Here is a 27,530-nt window from a genome sequence, read left to right on the forward strand (position 1 = left end):
CCTATACAAAAGCTTAGGATGGTCTAAGATTTTCAGAAAAAAAGCCTTGAAAACATTGCTAATTGGCAGAGAGTGGCAAAACATTGCTTCCTTGACCAATTCTCTGTATGATTACAGATTTTCGGTCAGTCAATCTAAAAAGGTAAAAGTTTACATAGATTTTTCCCAAAAGTTTATTTTTCGAGTTGGTTGACGACTCGAAATTCAACCCACATTTCTACGTCGAATTTTTACTGAAGCTTTAGTAAATATTATCCCACACAATCGATTTTTGTTATTACAACTTTTTTTAATAAAAAAAAATTTTTTTGTAAAAATTTCAAGTTTTTTCGGCAAATATGCCATTTTCAGAAAAATGTTTGAAAAATTAAAAATGTATGTACATGAGTAGCAAGTCTTAAGCTGTTTTAGATCTCGATTTTCATCTCATTTTAGTTAATACGCGTTTCCAGCATCGCCGTCCATCGTAGAGAAACTCTTGTAATAAGTGTTTCCGAAGTTTGGCCCAGTTTGTAACAAAATATTAATAAAAAAAACTTTTTTTTTTAAATATATATATGTACATACTTTCCATGTAGCTTAACAGAAACTAATACGATATCTTTTTCCGTATTTGCTTATTTAATTGTCAAAATTTACCTCGTCTAAAGTGGCCTAAACCCTTAAATTAATGAATTTTGTGTTAGAACGTCAATATATATTTTTTTTATTTTCACTCAAATACATGTACTTATATACAATATAATAAAGCTTAAAAGAAAGAATGAAGTAAGGAAACGACCATACTCTCAAAATAAATTGTCAAAATTTAATTGGTCTAAACTAGTCTAAACCCTTCAACTAATGGTATTTCATAAACAATTTTAAAAATCATAATTTTGATCAGCTTAACCGCTTTTTATTATATTTTTTTATTTAATATACATATGTATGTATATTAATACGAGTATCCTCACTTGTCTTTCTATTAAGCTAAGCGCCAACTAGCCAAAAGTGAACAGTCATTTTTGGGCGTATCAGCGGCAATTATGGCGCTATAAGCTGGTTAAACCACATATTTAAGCATTTTTCCATGTGTATGTACATCTACATACATATGTATATTTATTTTACATGTATGTATGTTTATATGTAATTATTTGTAGCCACAAAAGCAACGGCTTATCAATTGGCTTTGGCGCAGCTTTTCCGAAGAAGTGACGCATTCAATGCCAGTACCGTTTTTTAATGCGTTTTTAATTTATAAACTAGCGACTTATTCAAATGCTGCAGTGAGTGTCAATAAACAAATGAATACACTTACATATGCATATATGTATGTATGCGTATGAATGCTTTTGCCAAGTTGGCGGCGTGAAACGTGAAAATTCGCAAACGTCAGCAAGTGTTTGAGGCGAACGCATTTGACAGACAGCCGTTAGGCAGCGGCGTGGAAAAATTGCATTTGCATTTGCATATGTCAAAAAACTAATTAAAACCAAACAACTTGTTCGCACAGCAGACCAAAGCAACAGCAGCGACAGCGGCGACGGCAGCAAGTGTGGCGGCATATGGAGTACAGGCGCTTGCATATATTTATATGAGCAATTATTTGCATTTGCTTGTATGCATGTGTGTGTTTATTAAGTAGTATGTAACTAAGTAGCTGCAGCCTGTTTTAATATATATTTCTAGGCCAACTCATCTACTGCGCAGGTGCACATGCATAGGTGTGTATGTGTGTTTGTGTGGCATGCATTTATTTTTTGCTTGATTTTTCCTTGAATTCGCTGCACGCCTTGTGCCTTGTACAGTTAATAGTCTTAAACTTGTCAAAATCGTCAAAAACCGCAGTCACTCCGCTACACACACGCACACGAACACATGCATAACCACACGTTGCTGCATATAAATAGTTTACGCATTTTCGGCTTGAGTCTTAATTAAACTTCACATTGCGTTGCTAACAGATTCATCACGCAGTTTCGGTTGCAAATGCCGTTGCACAAACGTTGCTTGCCACGCTTGCGCGGTTTTAGCTGCCACACTTTTTAGTTTTTTTTTTATAGTTTGTTGCACTTTTTTTGCACTCTAGTGTAGTGTAGAAATTTGTGAAAAATCGCTTTATAAATAGAAATTGCCACGCAGACGTGTAGTGCTGCCACATGCGGCATGCAATCGTCAGTGTCAGCGGGCGTTAGGCTGCTTGTTGCAATTGAAATGTTCAAATGCCAAAGCAACAACAACAACACATAATGCCTAGTAATGGCAATAGCAAATGCGAATTCGAATTAAATGTCAGCACGCATTCGCACTGAAAAGGAAATGTGGAAATGCCAACTAACAGGCGTTTAAAGCACATTTAAGCACTAACACACATACATACATACATACATGCATATGTAGTGAATACTCCGAACATTTCTAATTTCCAGCACAGCAAATCGCACCGCAACTTGGTCAAGTTGCAATAATAATTTTCCCGTGGCCAACGCAACGTCAACAGCTATTCAACAAAAATGCGCTGCAAACACACTAAAATGCATATGTTGCATGCCACATGCCCCGCAAAGTGCACAAAACAAACAAACTTAGCATAAATATGCAGTCACATGTACAATTGTAAATATGTATGCAAGAAGCAGCAATCCACTCTTATTGTTGTTATTGTTGCAGCGTGATATCCAGCGTCCGTGTTAGCCGCCGCTGTGATAACCCGCTGTTTTACTAAGTTTATTAAGCCGCATTACTTTTTCCCCCAACTAACAGTGGGAGCAGCTCATTATACACCAGTAGTACAACAAAACCAACAACAGCGTAAAGCAACTACTGCAGCAGTGCCACTGTGACGCGGTGCGGCCAGTCGCCAACTGAATGTACATACATATGTAGAACGGTTGCATTCTCTCAGCGCGTTCACGAAAGTTGAAAAATATTTGTGCATTAAACCAGTAGCCATGCCGCTCAGTCAGACTCTAATATCTGCTTAAGTGCATACATTAATAAAGCGGACCGATAATTCGTTGCTTTTTATCGTTGATTTGTATTTGTCGTTGTGTGGGGGGCAGCGCTGCGTCGTCAAAGCCAAACTTTCAGAAATATGAGTGAAAGATATGCGCTGTGCCCCGTTCAGTGTTCAGCGGTGCGACGATATTATTAGCCTAAATAATTTTGGCAAGCTCGAAAGTTGGAAAAATATTGCGCTGAAATTGACCAAAGTTATTTATAAGGCAGGTACTATGAAATGTTGTAAGAATCTTATTTATTTTGCTTACATGTTTCCACAATCTATATCTCCAAAAATAACATATTAAAATTTGAAAGCGATAACTCATATAGTTTTTGAGTTTCAGCCTGTTAAAGTTAGTCACTCAGTTCAAACAGCTCCATCAGTTTATGTTTAAACGCATTTTTCTCAAAACTTAATTTTTCACTTTGAAAACTTGAGTGATTGCTTGGTGGTCACTAACAGATTTTTGCTGCATGTCCTGTACGAGTAAATAGTTCTCCACACAATGATTTATCAGTTTATAATTTGTTAAAAAATCGATTTTTGGCAGTTCAAAAACAACCAAAATTTAGAAAAATTTAAACGCCACATTTTTGTAAATTTTTCCTCTTTCTTCGACATTAAGTCATTGCATGCATAGTATTTTCCAGGCGCGAATATATTTTTAAGGTTTCGTTTACGGAGATCATTGCAGTAGTGGAGGACCTCTGTGTAGAATCGTTAAAGATTGTGTGCAACACGAAAAATATTTAATTTTTTCTTGAAAAATGTTACTATATTTTGTTAAAATAAAGCCTTAAAACTGCATATTCTTAAAATATAGAAAAAATTGAAGCAATTTAGGATATCGTTATCATTTTTTATAAGTTTACAGGCGAAGGAAAAATGATATCATAGAAACCACTCATATGGAAAGAAAATTTGAGTTTTGGTTATAAAATGGTTATAAAGTGGTTATATATTGGTTATATCTGACAGCAGAAGCTGAAAATTTTATGTTACCTATGAGTTCATAAAAGTCAAACAAGCCATCAGCTATTTGTAGAAAGTTAAAGGAATTTTAGTGGTATCAAAAAATGTAGGTATGTTATAGAATCTAGTTTATAAATCTATATAGATCTAGTTCTATATAGAATCTGTTTTTTATAGCGTTAGTAATACTTTTTTGGAGATTTGTAGAGCAGTAGTTGCACCAAAAAATCTTGTTCTGTGATAGGATCCTACTTTTATGTAAGCAAATAAGACTTTTTTGCAGATTTCTTAGGAAGTAATTTTCATTAATTTCTGATCTTCTCGATGGATTAAGTGGAAAAAATAACAAAAAATTAAAAAAAAATTAATTTAGCTAAAATTTTTTTGAAGTGCTTATTAAAATTTTTACTCTGGTATTTTCAAATAAAAATATGCAAAAAATTCAAATTTTGTTTCAAAATAAAAATGAATATTATCTTTTGTTTCAAATAAATAACGGTAATTTTCTACATTTTTACAAAAAAAATTAAAAAATTAATTAAAAATTAAAAAAAATTATTACAAATTAATAAAAATTAGTATTATCTTTTGTTTCAAATAAATAATGGAAATTTTCTACATTTTTACAAAATAAAAAATGAATTAAAAATTAAAAAAAATTTATTAAAAATTAATAAAAATTAGTATTATCTTCTATATCAAATAAATAATGGAAATTTTCTACATTTTTACAAAAAGAAAATTAAAAAATTATTTAGAAAATTAATTAAAAATTAATTAAAAATTTAAAAATTAATTAAAAATTTAAAAATTAATTAAAAATTTAAAAATTAATTAAAAATTAAAAAAACAAAATTCTAAATGTAGATGCTACATAATAGTTTTGATTAAATAATAATTTTTAAGCGCTTTAAATTTTTTTTGTTTTAACATTTTTTAGTGCTTTTTGTTGGTTTCTTCCAATATTTTCTCATACCCTAAATAATACATTAACTAAACAACATTTATATTAATTAATTACTTCGCAAAATGTTTAGAAAAAACTCAATCACTCAATCAATACAACCAACTTTGTTCATTTGCGCAGCGACTTACATATTATTAATTAATTTTTATTGCTCTCTACATTTTAATGATGCTGCTCTAATGACAGCTACTGTGACCAACAACAACAAACAATCCACTGTGCTTAATGATGTCTAAAAACACAGCAAGCAAGCAGTATCTTCCCATATTGCTCCGTAAGCACGCTTACTTGTCATTTGCGCTGACTCAACTGCTTGGACGCGCATTTTTCCCAGGCGTGTTTGTTAGTATTTTTCTTAGACGCACACTCGAGAGCCACTCAAAACATTATCGCGCTTGACATCCTCAACCGGCGGCGACGCAACGCTAGGAGCATTGCTCCAGATGGCACTTAGAGCACAGCGCTGACCATTAGTGCACACACCGACATACATTGAAGGCAGTGTAAATATGTATGCAAGACGAAGAGATCTCTGCTTGCTTGGAGCAGCGTAGAGGCACTGATTGACTGTCGCGACTGCTCTTTTGCTCTGTTTATATTTCCTTGGGCATTTCTGTTGATGTTTACCTATAACGCTATTGCTACCGTAAATAAATACAAAATATTATTTTGACCGTAATTACTGGAAATGTGCGAGTAAATAAGCGTGTGAGTGGGAGCGTACGAGTGTGTGTGAGGCAAATGATTTGGTAAAAATGTGCGGATGCTCTAGAGCGTATGGTGGAATAGTTGCTGTTGGCCCCCAAGTGGCGTGTGCAACTCAATGATGCCATATGATTTGGCGATTTATTGCATAGTTTGTGTGAAAAATCATTAAAAAAATTGTTGTATGCTTTTAATCATTTGATAGCAGCAGAAGTCATGTCTTGGCTGTTATTTTTTGTTATAAAAATATTTTTTTTTAATTATTTTCCGTCCGCCACAATACAATTACTGTGCCTGCCGCAAATAAAAGTAAGCATGAGTGACATATATATGTAAGTATATGGACATATGTATGTATGTACATACATATACATACATATATGAATTTAACAACTCGTTATGCTTCATTTGTAGCAGCCAACAACAATGGCCGTCATGTGCAGTTGTGACTTTTCTTCAGTTTTTTCAGCGCTGTCTCTTCATTTTTTACTTTGCAGTTTTTGATTGCCGGAAACTGAAAGTGAAAACTTGCACATACACATACATACAAATATATGTTTCTTGTGTTTTCAATTTATTTATTGTTTTTTGCGTTTTTCACTTACAACATAATGTAATGCGCATGCGTACGTGATAAAGTTGCACTAACACGATTTAGACGCAAACAAAAAGGCAAAAATAAAAATTACCGAGAGGCATTTCTCTTTTTATTACAATTCTTTTTTGCTGAAAAACGACAAATGTAATGCGTACGCTGATTAGTTGTATCTTTGTGTGTATGTATTTCATGCTTTTGATTACTGTCATTGATGGTTGGCTGCTCGCTTGGTTAGTTAGGCGCATGTGGCATATTCGTTAACCCAAAAAGGTGTCAGTTGTCTTTTGTCAAATTATATACATATGTATGTACATATGTACTTACATATATAAAGACATATGTACGTATATACAATATATGATTTTTCCGCCAATTTCCAGAAAAGTCACGTACATCTACTATTGTGCACAAATGTTCACTTTTTCATATGCCTATATTTAAGTACATGGTATGGTATATACTTATATGACTGTAATGATCTGTATCATTGTGGCTGAGAAAAAATAAATCGCGTTAATTTTTTGTTTCGACTTATGTAATGTGATATAGGGAGGTACATAGATTGTATGTATAAATACATTTTGCTCTCAATATACAATATGTAGTATATTACTAGAATTGTCAAATTTTCTGAAGTATGAATACCGAATTTCGAGAAAATCAAAGATTTTGATTTACAAAATCCTCATTTTTTTTCCTCAAAATCCCATTTCTCCCTTTTCGCATTTAATTTTATTAAATTTCGTTACATCTTTCTTTTATAGGAGAAAACGTATGAAATCGGGATAAAATTTTGTTGGTTTTTGGTATATCCTTTGAAATTTTGAACTCTTTCTTTTCACTTCAAAAAGCTGCTTATTTGCCAAAATCGCCTATATCAGATCTTATATGTAAAATTCTTATGAGAAAATCTTCTTTTTACAAGATCTCTTCACCAAATTCAACATAGATTACTACTCAAGTCAACGCTAAAATAACTAAAGAAATGTTCCAGATCGGAATACTGCATAAGCTACCAGTATACACTGAACGATCAAAGTCCAGTTCTTATATGAAAAATTTTTTTATTTGACGAGATATTCTCATTTGACATGGATGACCAAGGGAATGGTACGATATCTGAATTCTTTTTTTTTCAGATTTAAAAAATTAGATAAAAACTGGCCTTCCAACATCAAAATAAATATTATATATACCATTTTCTGCTATAAGAAAGTTACCTAGGAACGTCATTATAGTTTTAGTGAAGTGGAAGTTAAATTTTTTTCTGATTTTTAAGTTTTAGCCTTTTATTCACATATTAATTATACTTAAAAATATCCGCCTTAGATTTCTAGATTTTTTTTACATTTTTCATAATAATTTTTTCTTACTATGACTAATAGTACTTATTTTTCGTATTAATTTTACTTTTTTCATAACATTTTTTATTTCACATGCCCCATAACGCACTTTTTAATTTTAATTTTTATTTAATTTTTTTTTGTTATTACTTTTATATTTTTTCACCTCTTCATTGCCAAACTTGTTACCTTATTTTCTATTGCTTGTAAAACCCTCACACGACAGATTTTCATCAAAATTTTCTGGCTTTTCTTTCAATAAACAATGGCATGTGTTTTCGCCGCCAGAGCATCTTCAAATTTTCATCAACACTTTGTCGCCTCATTTGCGGTGGCCTTTTTGATCTTACGCTCATCATAATTTCTTGCTTTTGTTCGCATTCAAAAAATCAGCCAAATAGATTAGGCATTGCACTCACACTAAACAAATAGCAGATACAATAGGCATTTATACAAACATACATATAAAGTATATAGTACAGATATGAAGGTATAATAATCGTCCTACATAATCTTGCGACCTGGATTAGTTTTCATGTCTGCTCATACCTGTAAATTGCAATGTGCACAATAACAGCAGAAATATTGCACATGTAGCATGCTACTTAAATACAAATTCGCATATTTTAAAATTGCTATAGAATACAGATATACATGCATACACATTCATACATGTGTACATATTTATCTATTGACACACCGAATGTCCTGGCATCCTTTGCCGCACACATTGTCTGCAGCTCGGCTTTGCGATTTTCCATTAACTTAAAATACGCTGCTCTGTGCCACACACACAATGGCCGGCTTAGGACGTTCGTGCAAATTACTTATGTCTTACGCTCGTGTACAAACAAATATCCATGATTATTGCAGTTACACACATGCAAACATACATACAGACAAATTGTATATGGGAAATTTTCTTTCTATCAGGTATGCAAAAAAAATCTATATATGGACTTGGAGGACAGCAAGCAATTGCACTTCACAGATCCACACCTTCGTTTCGCATATGCGATCACTATTTGCAGTCGCCTTCCATGTCCGTCCGTATGTTCATCCTTTCGCCCATTGTTTCGCATGCCTGTCAGTTGGTTGATCCTTTGCTCTGATTTGGTCTACCGCATGCCTTGGTTTGAACATGTCTCGTACCCTCAATAGGTCCGCCTCTAGCAGCACCTATGAGCCAAAGCAACTCCCTACATATTCAATGTATTATACATCAATATGTATGTTCATAAGTATGTTTGCATGTGTGTTTTTCGCATTTCATATTTTCCCTAGTTTTCCGATGAAATTTGCGCTTTGTTTTGTCAGATCGTTTTCACGTTTCATTGCATTCAAATGCATTGGTTACACATAGTACATATATACCTATGCATGTGTGTGTATGCGTACTCATAGTGCAGTCGAAATTGCACTCGAACAACTTTCGTCACCCGAAATCAGTCAGTCAGCAGCCTCATCACCATCACCATCTTCATCATCATTAACCATTATCAGCCGTGAACATTTGGCCATTAGAGGTAACCATATACTCGACCCCAAATTACATGCTCACGCGCACACGTAAATTAATAACACATCTGTCTCAAATTTAAATTTATGAATACCCATTAGCAACAACAACAACAATAGTACATATACCAATTGCTTGCAATACAACGAAACACACATTCGCACACGCACATACAAGTATGCATACATATCATAGTTAGTAAATGCAAGAGTTCGTGGCGAGCGACCACCCCTCGTGTCGCTGTTGCTGTATATACAGAATTCGTGCGCAAAATACTTAGCATTTATTCGCGCACGCAATTCCCGACGGGTGCCGCATTGTTCGGCGATTGTTGCAAATCGTCGTATGTTACTATTTGTCGGTGGCCAATGCCAAGCGCGCTAGATAATTGGCCAGTGTATTGGTAATTGGTATGGCTGCTCAAAATTCTGCGTATTTTTAACTGTTTTATTTATATATTTATTTTATATATGTATGTATATTTTTTATTTTTATACATTTAATTTATATATATTTTTTAGTTTTGAATATTTAATTGTATTTATTAATAATCTATTTTTGGATTCTTGTTTCATTTATTTATTTTTTTAATTTTATTTTAATTCATATTTATTTTATTTTTCATACTTTTACCACACATTTTTATTAACAAAATATGTATTTATCATACTCTCTCTTCATGTTCTTTAGATTCCCGACCGTTAACCGCACAGTTATCACAGTGGCGCTGCACTCGACAGAAGCCTTAATGGCTGCGGGTTTTCTGAAATCCGGCGATTTGGGCCATCATCCGCACAGCTATGGCGGCCCACATCCACATCATTCGGTGCCGCACGGGCCGCTGCCACCAGGAATGCCGATGCCGTCGTTAGGACCCTTCGGATTACCTCACGGTTTAGAAGCTGTTGGGTTCTCCCAAGGTATGTGGGGTAAATATCGAACCGATTTTGGTAGCAAAACTTAGCTTGATTCACAAAACAAAATAATAATGAGCGATTTGAAATGTGTAGTGGTGAGTAAAGTGTTCAAAAAATATTATTGAAAGGAAACATTGAATAAAGATATGTATTAAAAAACAATTTCAAAAATTAAAAAAAAAATTTAAAAATTAAATACTTAAAAATAATAATAGTAAATTTTTTTTTATCAAAATCAATAGAAAAAAATTCTAAAATTAAATATATTAAAAATATTAATAGCAAATAGTTCTTAAAAATTAAAATCATTAAAAAAAATTCTAAAATTTAATATATTAAAAATAATAATAATATCAGTAGTTATTTTCTATAATTAAATTAATAACAAGAATTCCTAAATTAAATATAATTGAAAAATTATTTATTCACCCTAGTGCCATAAAAAAACAATATTTGCAATAATTATTTTAAACTTGATATACATATGTACGTACATACATATGTAATTTAATTAAAATTAAAGTTTTCAGAAAATATTTTTCCAAATTAAAAATTATTTTGAAAATTTGAATTTAAAAAGAATTTTGAAATATTTATTAAAATTAAAAAAAATTAAAGTTATTAAAAAAAATTAAGTATTACTAATTAAAAATAATTTCGAAATTAATTTTAAAATTCGCTATAGTGCTAAAAAAACAATATTTCGTAATTATTTTAAGCTTGAAATTATTCAATTAATAAGTTTTGTTAATTAAAAATAAATTTAAAATTTTTTAAATTAAAAGTAATTAAGAATAAATTTTATTTTTTTTTTTAATAAAAATAATTAATAAATAAATTTTTTTTTAATAAAAATAATTAATAAATAAATTTAAATTTTTTTAATTAAAAATATTTAGGAAAAAAATTTTAATTTTTTTTAATTAAAAATAATTAAGCAATAAATCTAAATTTTTTAATTAAAAATAATTAGCAATAAATTAAAAATAATTCTTCATATCACTGCCATCAAAAAATTACCTAAAATTTTATAATAATATTTAGAACACTTTGCTCACGAAAAGGAATACTAAAAATATATATTTTACAAGTAATTGTAGAATTAGTCGCATACATATATTTTGATTTTGGTAGTTAGTTTTAAAAATTAGCCCCTTATTGTTAGTTTAAAAAAGCGGCAAAGAATATTGCACTTTAAAAACGCGAACTAGCCACCCTGTTCTTGAGATGCCGATCTGAAATTTTACACACGCCCCTCTTTCTCCAAGAAGTCGATACATAATCTGGGCAGAAGATGCTTAGATCGGACTACCATAGCATACAGCTGTCAAACAAACTGATCGTTCTAAATCTAGGCATATCATAGAGTATTATCTAAGGCAACCATACCATCTCTGGACATACATATGTATTCCTGCGATCAGACCACTATAGCATATTGCTGTCATACAAAGTGACCGAACAAAATCAGACTAAAGTTCTTTTTACCCTCTTACGTTATTAGAAATGCAACTCTGAAGGGTATTATAGCAACAATTCAGTGAGGTTAACGTTTTTTATTGTTTTTTATGCAACTGACACATAATTTCCTCAATAAATATTTTGATAACAGTTTATTTGATTTCACAACAAGCAATAAGTCATAATTTCTACAAATATTTCAAAAAAAAATATATTCAAGTACCCAAGTACGCTTCGAAGCTGCACACATACCATACTCTTTCTTCCGCTCACTCTCGCTCACTTTCTAAATTCAATGAAAACTGCATATCATTGAGGCGCGATAAAATAATTTAGATATATCGACAATCAGGTGCATTAACCCGTAAAATTATAAACAAATTGGCTGCATTTGACACGAAACGATTTTACAAAACACCGCTACAATAAACCGTTGGAGGAATTCTATTGAAAGAGAGCCGCATTAACACAAATATTGTTACAAAACTGATTTGACAAAGAAAGATATAGCAGATACCAAAACAAACACGACTGTAGCCACATATATATAAGCAACTACAAACTAAAATCAAAGCAATAACGTTAATAATGACAACAAGAACAAACCTCACCTTACATGAGAATTTTATTGAGTTGCATTGAAGTGAAAGAAAACGAAAACTTGAAAATCATGCTTGCCGCATTGTAATGCATTTCTGTGGAAGAGTGAATCTCAGGAGAAGCGATAAAAATAAAAACAAAAAAATTAAAATAACAATAAGCAATATGAGAAACTACTGAGAATTTTAGTAGTAGGAAATTTATGAAAAAAATAAAAACTACAACAACAACAACACGACATAACAGGCAGACAGTCAGTCGTCCACGCCGCCTGGCAATCGCACATCCGTTTAGCGGGCAAGTCAAGTGTAGTGAAACTGATTCGCAATGAAATTGAGACGCGCACCAGAATACCTCAATGAATGAGTTGCAAGGCGCGCTTGCCGCTGCATATGCAGCTAGTGTCATACACACAAATATATGTTGGCAAAGCTTCCCTCTACCCTATATACTCACATGTGTACATACATACATATGTATATACTCACAAGCGTGCAAGCAATGACAAATGAGCCAGAGTTCGCCAGTTGCCAGCTGCAGTCAAAGTCCTCGCTAACAAAAGCGCGTATGTTGTTGTTGGCAAACTGAGTGAATTTTGTGCTACTGATATGCCACTGATAACTTAATTTAAATAAAAATGACAAGGTGACTTCAACTGGAAAGCAACACCAACAGGCCGCTTGAATGCACGGCCGTAAAAGCAGAAGACTACGGCGGCTGGCTGGTAGCTAGTAAGCGGCTGAAAATTATGCCGCAACTGTAAGAATGTCAGTTGGTACACCTATATTCAAATATATACGCATATATGTATGTATACCATATGTTTGTGTATATGTATATTCATTTATGTACATATGTACATGTGCACCTCAGTTGTTTCATATTTTGTCATCACATCCTGCAAATCATTGTGGCAAGCAAAGCAAAACAAAGCCAAAATAAGAAAATAAAAATAAAACAAAAACAAAAAATACTGAACGCAACAATAAATGTTTTCAATATTTTACTCACGCCATTCACCGATCGACATCATTATCAATAATATTGTCAAAATGAATAATGAGCAGCAGCAATCTGTGGCAACTAACCAAGCCTACGTATGCATAAACGAGTATACACTTCAGTCATTGTTTATTTTGAAAATGGCCTAAGTCGTTTTATTTTTTTTAAGCAAGAAGATCGCTAAAAAATTCAAGCTATTATTTTTTAACTAAAAACTAAAACAATTGAAATTTCGTAAGTTTGCTAACACACATACATACTTATGTACATACATACATACATATGTATAATGATGATCGTGGTTTCCCAAACTGAATAGAGAATATTTTATCTGATGACATAACTTAAAAATAATGTAAAATAAGAAATTTTTTTTATTCAAAACAATACACCAAATTTTTTTAAATTAAAACAAGTTATACAATATTTTTATTTTGAATTTATTTTTCTTTCGTAATAATACTTTCTTGGATGCTAAAAAAAAATTAATTGCGCAGTATTTTTTATTGCACAATATTTCTTTTCAAAATTATTTCGATGCAAAATAAAATTCGCAACAATGGACGAAAATTTTAAAATAACCGATTTAGAAAATGTAAAAAATGCACAATATTTTTTATTGTTTTTGCAAAAGTAATTTTTTACAATATTTATTTTTGGTTTTTTTCTTTTAGTACAAACACTTTCTTGTTGATTAAAACAAAAAAACAAGATGCACAGGATTTTTATTGTACAATATTTCTTTTGTAAACATACTTTTTTGTTTGATTCATAATAAAATGTGCAACAATGTATTAAATTTTTAAAATAACCGATGTAAAAAATATAAAAATTGCACAATAATTTTTATTGCACAATATTTTTTTGTGATTTGATAAAACTACTTTTTTGTTCGGTTTAAAATAAAATTTTAAACAACCTATGTAAAAATCAAATATTGCTTGATAGTAGAAGACGTCACTTTTATAGAAAATTTCAAAATTGGTTCTCATTTTTTAATGCTGCTCTAAGCCTTTTCTTTTTATTCAAGAAAATATTATAACCACATACCAATTTGCATATATGTAGCTTGATAGTTTTGTATGAAAATGGCTTGACACCAAAGTTCAGTAAGTTTCATAATATTTACTATAAAGCCATTGCTTGTTAATTAATCATTCAAGAAACATGCTAAACATCATAGGAGTTTAAACTGAAAAATATAAGAAATATGCTGCCTTAACTCCACAATATCACCAAAATCATTATTATTGACTTCGGCGGTTTTAAAAGTAAGCATCTCATATGCACTAATATGTGTCTAGAATACACATGAGGCAAGCAATAAGTGTGTTACAACGAAAGAGTGCAGCAGACGACTAATGATGATAAGAGAAAAACTTTTTGAACGCACAAGATAATGTACGACAAATTGCTGAGCAAAGTGGAGACGAGTTACAAAAAAAAAATATACAAAAAAAGGTTTAGCTTTCATTGAATATGAGTTGATAAATGTTTGTTGGTTAAACAACACGTGAGCAGTAAATATTTAGTAAGAATATAGCAAATGTATATAAGAGTTTTTAAAGGCAGGTCAAAAATGTGTGATATTGGCAACGTTAGTAAGGAAAAAAAATGAAGCAAAAATGAGAAAACGAACAAGGGTTTTCTAATTGTTAATTTTATATTTTATATGAAATAAGCTAATATTCTGATAATTTGAATAAGATTATAATCCTTCAAAACTAAAACAAAACGAACTTTCGCAAATTATTAAGATTAAGGTATTGAAAAAATATCAAAAACTCAAACAAAATCATATTGAAAACGAGGAAAGGATTGATTTTAGCTCAATTAATTCCATAATTCCCTCCACACATGCATTTTTTATAGCATAGAAGGGTATAAAAGATCTTTTTCTTCATTTTAATCGATCAGTTTGTATGGCAGCTACATATACATATGTATGTATGCTATAGTGTTCCGATCTGAACAATATCTTCTGATAAGGGAGTATTTTCTTTGTCAATAACTCACGTCAAATTTCGAGAAAAAATCTTGGCAAACAAAAAAGTTTTTCATACAAAAACTTGATTTTGAGCAATCGGCTTGTATGAGAACTATCTGTTTTAATGGTTCTATATCAGTAATTCCAACAAATTAACTGTATCTTTGAAAGGAAATGGCTTGCTCAAAATTTCAGAACAATATCTCAAATACTAAGAGACTAGTTCGCATATATACAGCTATAAGGTCAGACGATAGTTTACAAAACAATATATTTGATGCCGACTCCATATGCTAAAAAGTCAATTTCAAAATCATTTTCTCAAAAGCGCATACTATCCCATATGCAGTACTATTCACGGCCTATTTAATTAAAACTCCATAAGTTGTCTTAAATGACTATTGCTGCCTTGCATAACCACCCTTTAAGCGACGGCCATTTTTCGCGGCAGCTGCAACTGCAACTGCAATTGAATTAATAAATTCAACATTTAACAAACGGGATTATACGGAGTGATCTTACGGCACATATACACAAAAATACATATCCATACATACATACATGCACATACATATGTACATACATATCTCTGTATAACACCACATCTGAAAGCAATGACTTTCACATTAGCTGTATTATAGCGCTGGATCCTCCATTACGAAATTTCCAAAAGAGCGCACCCTCTCCCGCCAGCAATAATATTTGTTAATTTTGCCTTTCTTTGTTGCTGTAACGGAGACACTAACATAGCGTAATAAAACTATAAAAAATTATATTAAAAAAAAATTGAAATTAAACCAGCTGGAAAGACAAGCGGGTGAAAAGGGTGTGCAGTCGCAAAAAAATTTATTAAAAAAAAACACAACAACAAGCAGTAAACGAACAAAAAATGTCGTATAACTAAGTATTAAGTATGTAACGCATATTTGCCACGCAAAGTAAGCGCACAAACAGCAGCCAGCCAGCCAGCGCAAAGGACACAAAAGGACATGCACACAAATACATACAAACTTATCTTTAATGTTGGCGAACAATAGCCGAACGGCTTAGAACTCGCAAACGTTGTAACTGCACAATAGGGATTGGGCGCAGCATAGAACACACATACACACACATACATATACATATAAATAATGCAGTATATAACAATAGCGCGACTGCTTTAGCCAACGAAGCAGTCAGCCAACCATTTAGCTTGTTTCGGCAGCGCTCGTGTGCCCACCATCCGATCGATTTGTGTGCTTGCGTGTTAGAGGGGCAACCCAATTGAGAATTTCACAAGCATGCTTGCTTACATACAGATATGTACTACACACAATAAGTAAATTTTCTAATGTCGCGCTAATAAGGGTTGCAGCATAATGCTTTTACTAGCTGTTGAGGGTTGCAAATGGAAGTGGCAGCTTTCTAATACTCGTATATACATACATACATACATATGTATTTGGTATGTATGTGTGTGGAGTTTTATATAAAAAGTTGTAAAGGCACACATACATATTTATATTTTTGTATGAATGTTGCATTATGTGCTTGGATTAGTGCCTATCTAGCAATATCTGATATACATATGTATATGTACTGGTATATATGATTTTTTATACCCTAAACAAGGTATATTAAAATTGTAACACCCAGAAAGAAGCGTCGGAGGTCTTATAAAATATAATATTTATAAAGAGCGTCACGAGCAGAGACGATTTAACCATATCCGTCAGTCTGTATATACATATATATGTATAAGGGCAATAGTAGCTCAGTTTTTGAGTTATCGCTAAGAAATTTTGCAGACATACTTTTCCCACCGTGAAGTTGCTTATTTGTCAGAATCGCCGATAACAGACAACTATAGCATGTGACTGCCATACAAACTGTCCTATCATGCTGAAGTCCATGTATAGAAAACTTTTTTACACGACAATCGATTTTCACGAAATTCTGCATAGATTACTTTCAAAAGTATTGCTACCATATCTGAATAAAATACTTAGATCGAACCACTATATCATATAGCTGCCATACAAACTGACCCATTAAAATGAAGTCTTTGTATGGAAAACTTTTTTATTTGACAGGATATCATCACGAAATTTTGCACAGATTATTGTCTAGAGCAACGAAACAAACTCTGAATAAATTATTCAGATCAGATGACTATAGCATATAGTTGTCATACAAACTTATCGATAAACCTCAAGTCTTTATAATGAAAACTTCTTTATTTTGCGAACATATCTTCACAAAATTTGGCATAGGTTATTGTGCAAGACAGCGTTATAATGTTCAAAGGTATTGTTCAGATCGAACAACTATAACATATAGTTGTCATACAAACTTATCAATCAAAATCAACACAAAGTTCTCTTTATACACTTTTTTGCTAGAAGAAATGCACCAGTAGAAAAAACTTAAGCTTCGGTGCAGCCGTAGTTAATAGTATTTCTTTTTTTGAGATAAATTATGTATAACCTCAAACCTTGTATAACCTAAATCTCCATATAGGTAGCATTAAATGTTGAAGAAATAAAGCGTACTTTCCTACATAAATGTAATATCTGTAGGAAAATATTTTCTTCTTAACTTCAGCTCTTTTTAGATATATTTATTTTTTCAATATTTTTTATCCAAAAGCTAGCTACCCTAATGTAAATAGCAAAATATATGTATGTAAACGCATTCCTTGACACATTTCAACGCAAATTTAGGCAAATTTTTTGCACTTGAGCAGCATTACTAATCGTACTCGTCCACAGGTGTGAATACAAGAAAGCAGAGACGCGAAAGAACCACATTTACACGCGCCCAATTGGACGTATTGGAAGCGCTATTTGGTAAAACACGCTATCCGGACATATTCATGCGAGAGGAAGTGGCGCTGAAGATCAATCTACCCGAATCCAGAGTACAGGTAAGCAAACAAAGCACAAATAAAAGACAAACACACATAACTTACATATGTAAATATATTTATTTCCATTAATGTAAGCTCACAGTAAGTTGAGCGCAAAAGTAATTCAACTGCTGTGCAGTCACACCGACAAAAGCAAATATAGATACCAGCAAATAAACACATATGTAGATATGTATGTGTGTATGTAAGAGCAAATAATGCCGGCAAGTGCATGCATCCGAAGATTTGAAGCATAAAAACATATGTGCCACTAATATCTAACTACATATTAGCTTTTAGCGGGTGTTATACGACTTCACACTGGTATGCGCCTAAAAGCAGACAACGTCTGCCGGCAAGCAGTTAATGTCATAATCTAACGACTTTGTGCGTATTTATAGCGCTATATATTTGTGTAATTCAAAGGCAGAGGCATGATAATTATTCATTTGTAAAGCATTTTGCCTTCTGCGTACCGAAGAGCAAATAATTTCCGACAATTACGTTAATGTCAAAAATCCGGAAAATCCATTGGGTAAACAAGACAAACTGGGAAACTTGCGCACCGCACATTTTTGTGCTAGCAAACGTTGGCTGGCTTCAGGCGGTTAACATACATAGATTCATACTCATGCAAATACATACATACATACATACATATATGGAGTTCAACTCTTCCCTAGCCGCCCTTCAGTCGGCTCTTGACTAGTTGTGTTGCAGCAGCAGCTAAATGTCGCTGCATATCCTGCTGTGCAAACATTGCTTGTATACACACACATGTATTTATAACAGCGTGGCTGTCGGCTTGTTTGCGGGGTAAATGCGATTTGTGCCACTGCCTTTTTTGGTATTCGGTAGCCGAAAGCTACAAATTGACTGACAGCTAAGGAAAATCTTCGCTGGCATCGTTGACAATAGCGTCGTGAAATCATTTTTTTCTCGTTTTTGCATTTCATTTTGTGTGATGACATATTTTCCTGCCTACTTTCGTGTGACAGCCAACCCTCTCGGTCCATTTGCGTGCGTACATATGTTTTTATATGCGTGTGAGAGAGTATCTCTGCGCATTCGTGTCGTTCGGTTTGCTTGTTTTCATTTCATTTTTGGGCTTGTTTGTTTAGTTGTTTAGACGGGCGCGTTGACAAATTTTCGCTCACAATAATAGCAATGGTACACAGAGCGGAAAATGCAAGCGTTTGTTGTTGTAGTTTACTATGTATTTGGCTTGATGAGTTATGAGCAGAAATACTAAAGTACGAGATTTTGCAATGAGGAAGTGACGCTTTTACTTTTGGCTGTTTTTGGTACTTCGAACTAAGTGATGTGCTGCAACAAGCGATATGCGAACGAAGAAAAATTTGGGAGGGTAAATTAAAAGTTCCATTTTGAAAAACTTATAGTAACATTTTAGGAATTTATAATTTTTTTTTTAATTTAATATTTTTTTTCTAATATTTTGTCAGTCTGAATTGTGGGTTTCAAAGGGCATAATTTTTTTAAACGAAAAAAATAAATTTTTAAGAACTTTATTAAATTTCCATATCCCATTTCTCCCAGTGTAATGCGTCATAAATGCATTGATTTTGCAATAAATTGTCACACGACTAATGTCTCTATGCTCTCCATGACCTCTGCACTGCTCCGCACACCCCTTGAATGTATAAACCCCACGTCATGTCAATTTAACGATTTCTCTACGCAAACAACGCCACAAAATTATGTTGTTACTTCCGCCATTTCCGGCTGCTCGTCTATTTATTTAGGCGTGTTTGCTGTGATTTCGGCAACTATTTGTCTTTGTTTGCTACATTACATACACATACAAACCCATATTTCATATTGTGTACCTTTACATAATTTATTTGTTTACCATTGGCGTAATTGTCACCGTTATACATATGTTTGTGTATATGAATCTCTATTATTGATATATCACATTATGGTGTAAAGTATAGCCAAATGGGTGCTGGCAAATTTTCGCCTTTGGCTCCAACAAACAAGCGGAAAAATGCAGAAAACAAATACGAAATTATGCAACCGAAAAAGAGCAAAATTCTCGGCGTCCCACAACAAGCATCTCTATACGCTTGTAGCATGTACATACTCGTACATACATATGTATGTCTGTGTGCAGCTATTGTTTGCTGAAGAAATAAAATTGATTATCAACACAACGGCAGGCTGTCACAAAAATGCAGAATCTTAGAATTTGCACGCTTCCCAACTCATGTTGCATGCAACCTTAGAACGCTGGCACGTTAGCATAGCCTGGGGCCAATCATAACTATGTGAAAATGTGCGCTTGTGTGCGTGTGCTGGCGCTGTAATTGAATGCTATTTTTGCTGCAACGATATCTATTGAAATTTCTGCTGTTCTTGTTGTTGTAAACCTTGGGAAATAACGAAATATCATTAACTGAAAATTGAGATGTCAACTGAGCTGTGTTGTTAGGTTTGTAGATTGTTGTTGTTGTTGGTGTTATTTGAACTTGCTTGCTGCCGGTTGAATGACATGCAAAATATTGCCGTTATTGTGAGCAGACTAAAGCAAACAAACGATCAGCAAACGTGCAACAAGAAGTTGACACCGTCGAGTGAGTTGCAATCAGAGTTAGATGGACGGACAGATAGGAAGTTTGTTGATTTTGTTAGCGTGATTTACTGCTTAGCTGACAAATGCTTTATGTCAATACAGCTGGCAGTGAAAAACGGCACGGAATTTGAGGACCGAAAATTTTCAAATAAAAAATAAGATTTAAAAAAAATAATAATTTAAACTGTAAAAATAAAAAATTACAAATGAATAAAAAAAAATCAAAATTCAATAAAAAAATTTACAAAATCAAAAAAAAACAACAATAAAAAATACTTACAACAGTAAACATAAAAAATAGCAAATTAAACCATAAAAAAATAATAATGTAAAGAATAAAAAAAATTAAATATTTAAAAAAAATACTAGATAAATTTAATAAAATAATTATAAATAAATTAAAAAAAAATATTGTTATAATAATAATAAGTAAAAATTGAAAATTTTAAAATAAAAATAATTTATTATTATAAAATAAAAAAACTAAAAATTATTGATACGAAATTGCAAAAAAAAGTTATCTAAAACATGAATTAAAAAAAATAATAAAGCAATATTAATATTTTTAATAAACAAAAAATAATTAAAATAAAAAAAATAAAATTATAAAATTTGAACTTGGGAAATTATAAAAAAATATTTAAAAATTTCAAGAATAGTTATAAAAAATAAAGAAACATTTTTTTAAATGTACATATGTACATGCAAAAATAATAAAAAATATACATTTAAAAAATTAGAAATTTAAAAAAATATATATGTATAATTATAAAAAAATGAGAAAATATTATAAAAAAGATTTTAAAAACAATAAAAAAAAATATAATAATAAAATTTAAAAAAATATATGTATAATAGTATTAAATAAATAGAATAAAAAATGTATGTATAATAGATTTAAAAAAAAAATATAATAATAAAATGAGAACTTAAGAAATTATAAAAAAATATTAATAAATTTTAAAAAATAGTTAAAAAAATAAAAAACAAATTTTTTTATATGTAAGTGCGAAAATAATATAAAACTTATAATAATAAAAAGTGAATTTTAAAAAATAAATACAACAAAAAAATAAGAAAAAATATCTGGAGTGAAAATTGCTAAGAAAATAATTAAAAAATCAAAAACTCCAAATTATTTTAATACAAAATAACTAGAAATTAATTAAAGAAATAGTTGAAAAATTTTTGCGATGCAAAAAAATTTAAATTATTTAAATTTAATTTTTATCGAAATTTGATTTTTTTCGAATTTCTATAGAACAGCAAATTTGTATAGCAAAAAAATTATACTCAATAAAAACTCTACTTTGCAAAAACATTATAAAACACATTGCAGTCACATGCAAAAATCGCGCCAATTCATAAACAATAAGAACAAGAAAAAAATTGCAAGTATTGATTTTGTGTAATTTAAGGACGTAACATTGAATACAAGCAAAAAGGCAGCAAACAAACAAATGCATGCATATACATACATACATATAATAACAACAACAACAATACAAAAACTGCATATGTGTATGGTCGCTACATATTGGCCACTAATGACAATTGCAATTTCACATTTCCACAACACCGCTGCTGTTCTTCTTTTTCTTCCACTGCTTGCGCTTTTATTTCTTTTACTTGTACGTCTGCAGCACGTTGCGCCTCCAAAGGAAGCCTTCTAAGGCGCTTGACTTGCTGCCTTGAGCACGTACGCGCGACGGGGTGGTGTATGCGGGGATCATTCATGCCACCAGTAATTGTATATATTACTAAACATAAGTTTTTTTAACACATGTGTCTGCATGTGTTTATGTATGTATGTGTGCGGCGAGAACGTGGCAGGAACAAGTGAAAAATGACACGACATGTGGAGGTGGACAGCAGACAGACGCCCCCTATTGTAGTTGATTTTATTTTTTCACTTTTGAGGCATTTCTACAAATAACACACACACAAATGTGTATGTATGCGCATATCTATTTATGCAACATGCATACCAACGTGCGTCTACAATTATCAGTTACAACAGCAAATTGTTTTTTGTCTTTTTGTTTGCTTTCTGCATTCCTACACTAAAAATCAATACGTTTGCGCTGGTTTTTTCTAAGGTATCCGCTGCCTGCGTTTTGGCTACAATTTCTCATTTTTCCCTTCGCACACACACACACACATACGCGCGATTTTCCTTAAACGCGTTGACTGCAAGTGACTTTGGCTGTGCTATACTTTTTTTCTTCATGTTTTTCTTGTTTTTGCTTTCTTTTTGCTTCATTTACCGTTCGTTCTGCGCGCATTTTGCGTGCACATTGCTAGAAAAATATTGAATTACCGCGCCACGCTGTCAAATGCATACATATCAGTTACTGTCTGCATGCAGCGCACCTTTGTACCTGTACTCGCGCCGGCACGCTGGCCGTTTGGTTGACAGGCACGCGGCCGACGTGAGACATTGGCCTTGACGCGCCGCCAATCGACGACGACGGTGCACAAAAGCACCTTCAACCGCAAAGCGCTTGTCCAGTGTTTGAGGGACAAAAGTACGCTTTACATTGAAATGTCTTCATTTTAGTTATGTTGAAATTCTATGAATGCGAGAAACTCGTGCTACACCCGTTAATTTTATCCTTTACTGCAAAGAATTGTCCCTGAAGTAGAAATTTAAATAGCCATTTAGCAAACCGTTGTGTACTGCAGCACCCACATTATTCTCCTATTGTCTTCAGCTCTATTCGGATAGAGTTAATAATTTTTCGACAATCTCTTAACTGCAGAAGTCAGAAGGATAATTATGATTCTTTTATTTTTGCACTGAGCGGCGACTTTAAGCCGAAATCTGTTCGAAAGTGTTAGGTAGAAATGCTCAAAGGATTTAATAGGAAATTCAGAAAGGATACTTTAATTGAATATTGATTCATAACTCGGCTATAATCGCGTAAGCGGTGTCTACGCCAATTAAGAAGAAGAAGATTGATTCATAAATCTAAAAAATTATATTTATTATTAATTAGGATTTTATTATTTAGGAAAAGAAAAAACACAAAAAAAAACAATCAACATTTTATACGAAAAAAAAATTAATAAATGGCATAGTTTCAAGAGAATATACAGAAAACGAATATTTTCAGTTCATTAACTGAGACATTTTAATTCACAAAATAATATTTTTCATAGGAGTTTGTTGTAAACAAATGAAAATATTGCGAAGTCTAAAAAGGATTTTCGTATTTCTAACCAAACTTCAACTTCAAAAATTTCATTGGTGGCCTTGCGTGGCATTTTTCCCCTTTTTGTATAAAAATTTTCAAATATAGCAAAGTTCTTCAATTTTTTTTGGCTTAAATGAAGCTTAAAATCTCACCTTTCCAACACTGTATGATATGACACAATGTGATTGGTAGCACTGGAGATATACGACTGCAAGGACATCTATTGACAAAATACGAAAAGACTTTTTCGCCTACCATACTAGAGTTCCAAATTTTTAAATGACGCTATACATATTTAGTTTATATACACAAATCTGAAAATCATACTTATCGTCCCTATTAATTATATTCGAAATATATGTACATACACATAAAATCCTAATTATTATGTATGTATGTGAAACATATGAATATTTTAGATAAACAATATCGACCCATAAATTTTTCTTCTGATGGAAATTCAAACTTTTTAACAATACTTAGATCAATAGAATTAATAACTTAGCAAAAATTCTAGCTGAAGTTATCGGCGTGCCAGAAATTACTTACAACTCACTTCAACAGACTTATGTGGATCTTATGTCACATACTTCTAACTCGCTGATCACTAATTTGCGATTATTTACTTTTACGAACTTAGTCTATCTCTTTCTACCATGAGGCGCTGCCAATAACTGCAAGTATTCATAACTCCTCCCTATGGTTATTAATAGAGAAGGATAGCCGTATGTTGCAGACAATGGGAGGTGAACGAGATTGACAATATTTGAGGATATAAATTTAAGTAAAAAAAATTAAAAGGTGAAAAAATATACCTTCATCTTTATAAAATACATAGTGTAGAATAATGCGCAAACAATTGAGGAAAATATATGTATTATATAATAACGGTGTAAAAATATAGAGTCTACCAACAAACACTCGCTAAAACACTCAAATTTGGTCAAAATCATTAAAATTTTTTTTGCAGATTGTAGATTTTTAATACTTCCAAATAAATATATACTTTGGTTTCGTAAAAAATCTTATTGCTGATTTTTTCATAAAGAAATGATTCCAAAATATTCTTAATTAATAAATATTATTTTTCGTACTTTCTGTTTTTTTTTTACGAAAAGATCATATAATTAAAAAAATTATTAATGTAAAAATTATAATTAATAAAAAAATTGGATACATAGAATTTTAAATTTATTTTATTTTTTAATTTTTTTTAAATAAAAAAATAATTTTATCTTTGAAAATATAAATTTAACATTTTTTTTAAATTTTCGATATACATACATACATATTTATAAATTATAAATCCTGCATATTTCACCTTTCTGATCCAATTGCTACGCGCATACGAAATTGAAACATTATTTATGCGATTCATGAATATTTATGGGGCATGTCTGCGCGTGCATTTTACTTTATTTTCGAAAATCATATTCATAAAAACCATTCCCACCATCAAAAGCAACCCCTCGCAGAATATTTAGTGCATAGCAAAAACTCACTATTACTTACATGTGGTATATATGTATGTACATAAATACGTATAGTATATACTATATGTGCGCTTATGTACATACTTATGACTCTATCAGACCGCAGCCGCCAAGCCGCGCACACACCAATAAATAATAACACAAATCGTTACTGTAATATTAATTGAATGATATTCATCTTGCCAACCTAAAAGCAGCACACAACCATCGTCACGAACACACACATATGTACATGTAAGCATTTGCCTCCGCATTGCGCACAAAATCCGCAAATCAAAGTAAACTTTTATTCCTTTCATTGCACAGCACACCTACATGCATACATATCTAACACACACACACATGTCCTGTTGTAGTTGTTGTTGGCTGCCACAATTGATAGGGCGGGTGCACAATTTGGGCAAAATTAGAAAGGTGGAAAAAAAGCAACTGACATGAGCGTGATATTTATTGTGCGAAATGAAATCTGAACGCCTGAACGACGGTATTCCGAATGCAACGGTTCTTGTTGCTGCTGTTGCCCGCATACAAATGTGTCGTGTGACTCTGGCGACCAATACAAATAATGTAATAATTTTCCACAGCTTATCTGCACCAGCGCAGCGCAAACATTTACGCCCTGCCCAATCGCACAAATACACGTACATACATATTTTATATACATACATACATATTATGTATTGTATATGTATACATTCTAGTACCGTAACCTTTGTATTTGTATTTGACTATACAGCCGCCTAATAACGGTATGAATATGAATTTCTAGATGGTTTACGCGTGCTAGGGGTGGCACACATCGAGGCCTCGGCTGGATGCTGTGACGCCTGGTCATAAATCAAATTTAACCGTCAGGCGCTGATAAAACCGACCCAACGAGCCAGCCAGCGACCAACCAAGCAACGGTGGCACGAACGGCATTTTATATAGATTCAATTTGAAACTCCGCATATAATGTTTGTGTATGTGTGCTATGTATGCCTAGAGCGCCTACCATTTTGATTTTTCTTGCATTTTTATACCCTGAACAGGGTTTGTAGGTTTGTCTAGATATACGCGAACTAGTCTCGCAGTTTTTGAGATATTGATACAAAATTTTGCGCACGTTCTTTTCTCCTTAAAAAGCTGCTCATTTGTCGGAATTGCCGTTATCGGACCATTATAACATATAGCTGCCATACAAACTGAACAATTAGAATAAAGTGCTTGTATGGAAAACTTTTTTATTTGAAAGGATATCATCATAAAATTTGGCACAGTTTATTATCTAAGTTAACTGCACAATCTCCGAAGAAATTATTGATATCGGACTACTATAGCGTATAGCTGCCATACAAACTGAACGATCAAAATCTAATTTTTATAAGGAAAACTTGTTTATTTGATGAAATATATTCACGAAATTTGGCACAGATTATTGTCCTAAGTGATGGTATAATCTCCAAAGAAATCGTTCAGATCGGACCGCTATAGCATATAGCTGCCCTACAACCGCATAACCGAAATCAAGTTTTTATATGGAAAACTTTTTTATTTGACAAGCCATCTTCTCGAAATTCGGCACAAATTATTGCTCAAAGTAACGGTACAATCTAAGAACAAATAATTCAGATCGGAGCACTATAACACATAGCTGCCATATAAACTGAATAAACGAAGCCAAGTTCTTGTATGGAAAAGTTTTGTATTTGATGAGATATCTTCATGAAATTTGGCACATATTATTGTTGGAAGCAAATGTTACAATTTCCGAACAAATTTTCCCGATCGAACAACTATAGCATATAGCTGTCATACAAACCGAATAATCGAAATGAAGTTCTTATATAGAAAATTTTTATTTGTGTAGGGTATTTTCGCTACTTTTCAACCAAAACAAACGTTTTTGCTTGTTATTATTGTTCTTGTTTTGTAAAATTGTCGCTGCCACGCTTCAATGGCTTGTCACCCTACACGCGGCATTTCTATAATTTCCATTCAACTATAATATTTTCAATTTATAACTGCATTTAAGCATTTTATGCATATAAGAGTGTGTGTACATGTGTTGGTACGCTTAGCGCAACTCTTTTGTTTGTGCGCCTGTAAGGCTGCTACGCATTTACTCGCTGCACATGCACCACTGTCAACGCAACGTTATTTACAAACACACACACAAATACATACGAATGTATGTGTGTTTATGTATTTATATAAATAACGGTGTACATTTTGTCAGCATTGCAGCTGTTTCCCGTTTTAATTTTCTCACTGCGGATTAAAAATTTTCGCTCACTGACTCCGCTCATTGCGTTGCA

At 32.2% G+C, this 27,530-nt stretch overlaps 1 protein-coding gene across 2 annotated transcripts in view; it reads left to right on the forward strand.

Moving 5' to 3' along the window:
• LOC105224301 (homeotic protein ocelliless) overlaps window positions 1–27,530 on the forward strand; it is a 49,377-nt gene that overhangs the window by 12,605 nt on the left and 9,242 nt on the right. The window contains exons 2-3 of one of the 2 annotated variants that reach the window (XM_011202351.4): window positions 9,784–10,013; window positions 17,814–17,968. In XM_011202351.4, coding sequence (XP_011200653.2) covers window positions 9,842–10,013; window positions 17,814–17,968 — 327 coding nt within the window. In that variant the 5' untranslated portion in view covers window positions 9,784–9,841. Of the gene's footprint in view, window positions 1–9,783; window positions 10,023–17,813; window positions 17,969–27,530 lie in introns of both variants that reach the window. The other variant, XM_011202350.4, reaches the window with a different exon arrangement.

This window comes from Bactrocera dorsalis, chromosome 4 (assembly GCF_023373825.1).
Source record: "Bactrocera dorsalis isolate Fly_Bdor chromosome 4, ASM2337382v1, whole genome shotgun sequence".
Taxonomy (NCBI): domain Eukaryota; kingdom Metazoa; phylum Arthropoda; class Insecta; order Diptera; family Tephritidae; genus Bactrocera; species Bactrocera dorsalis.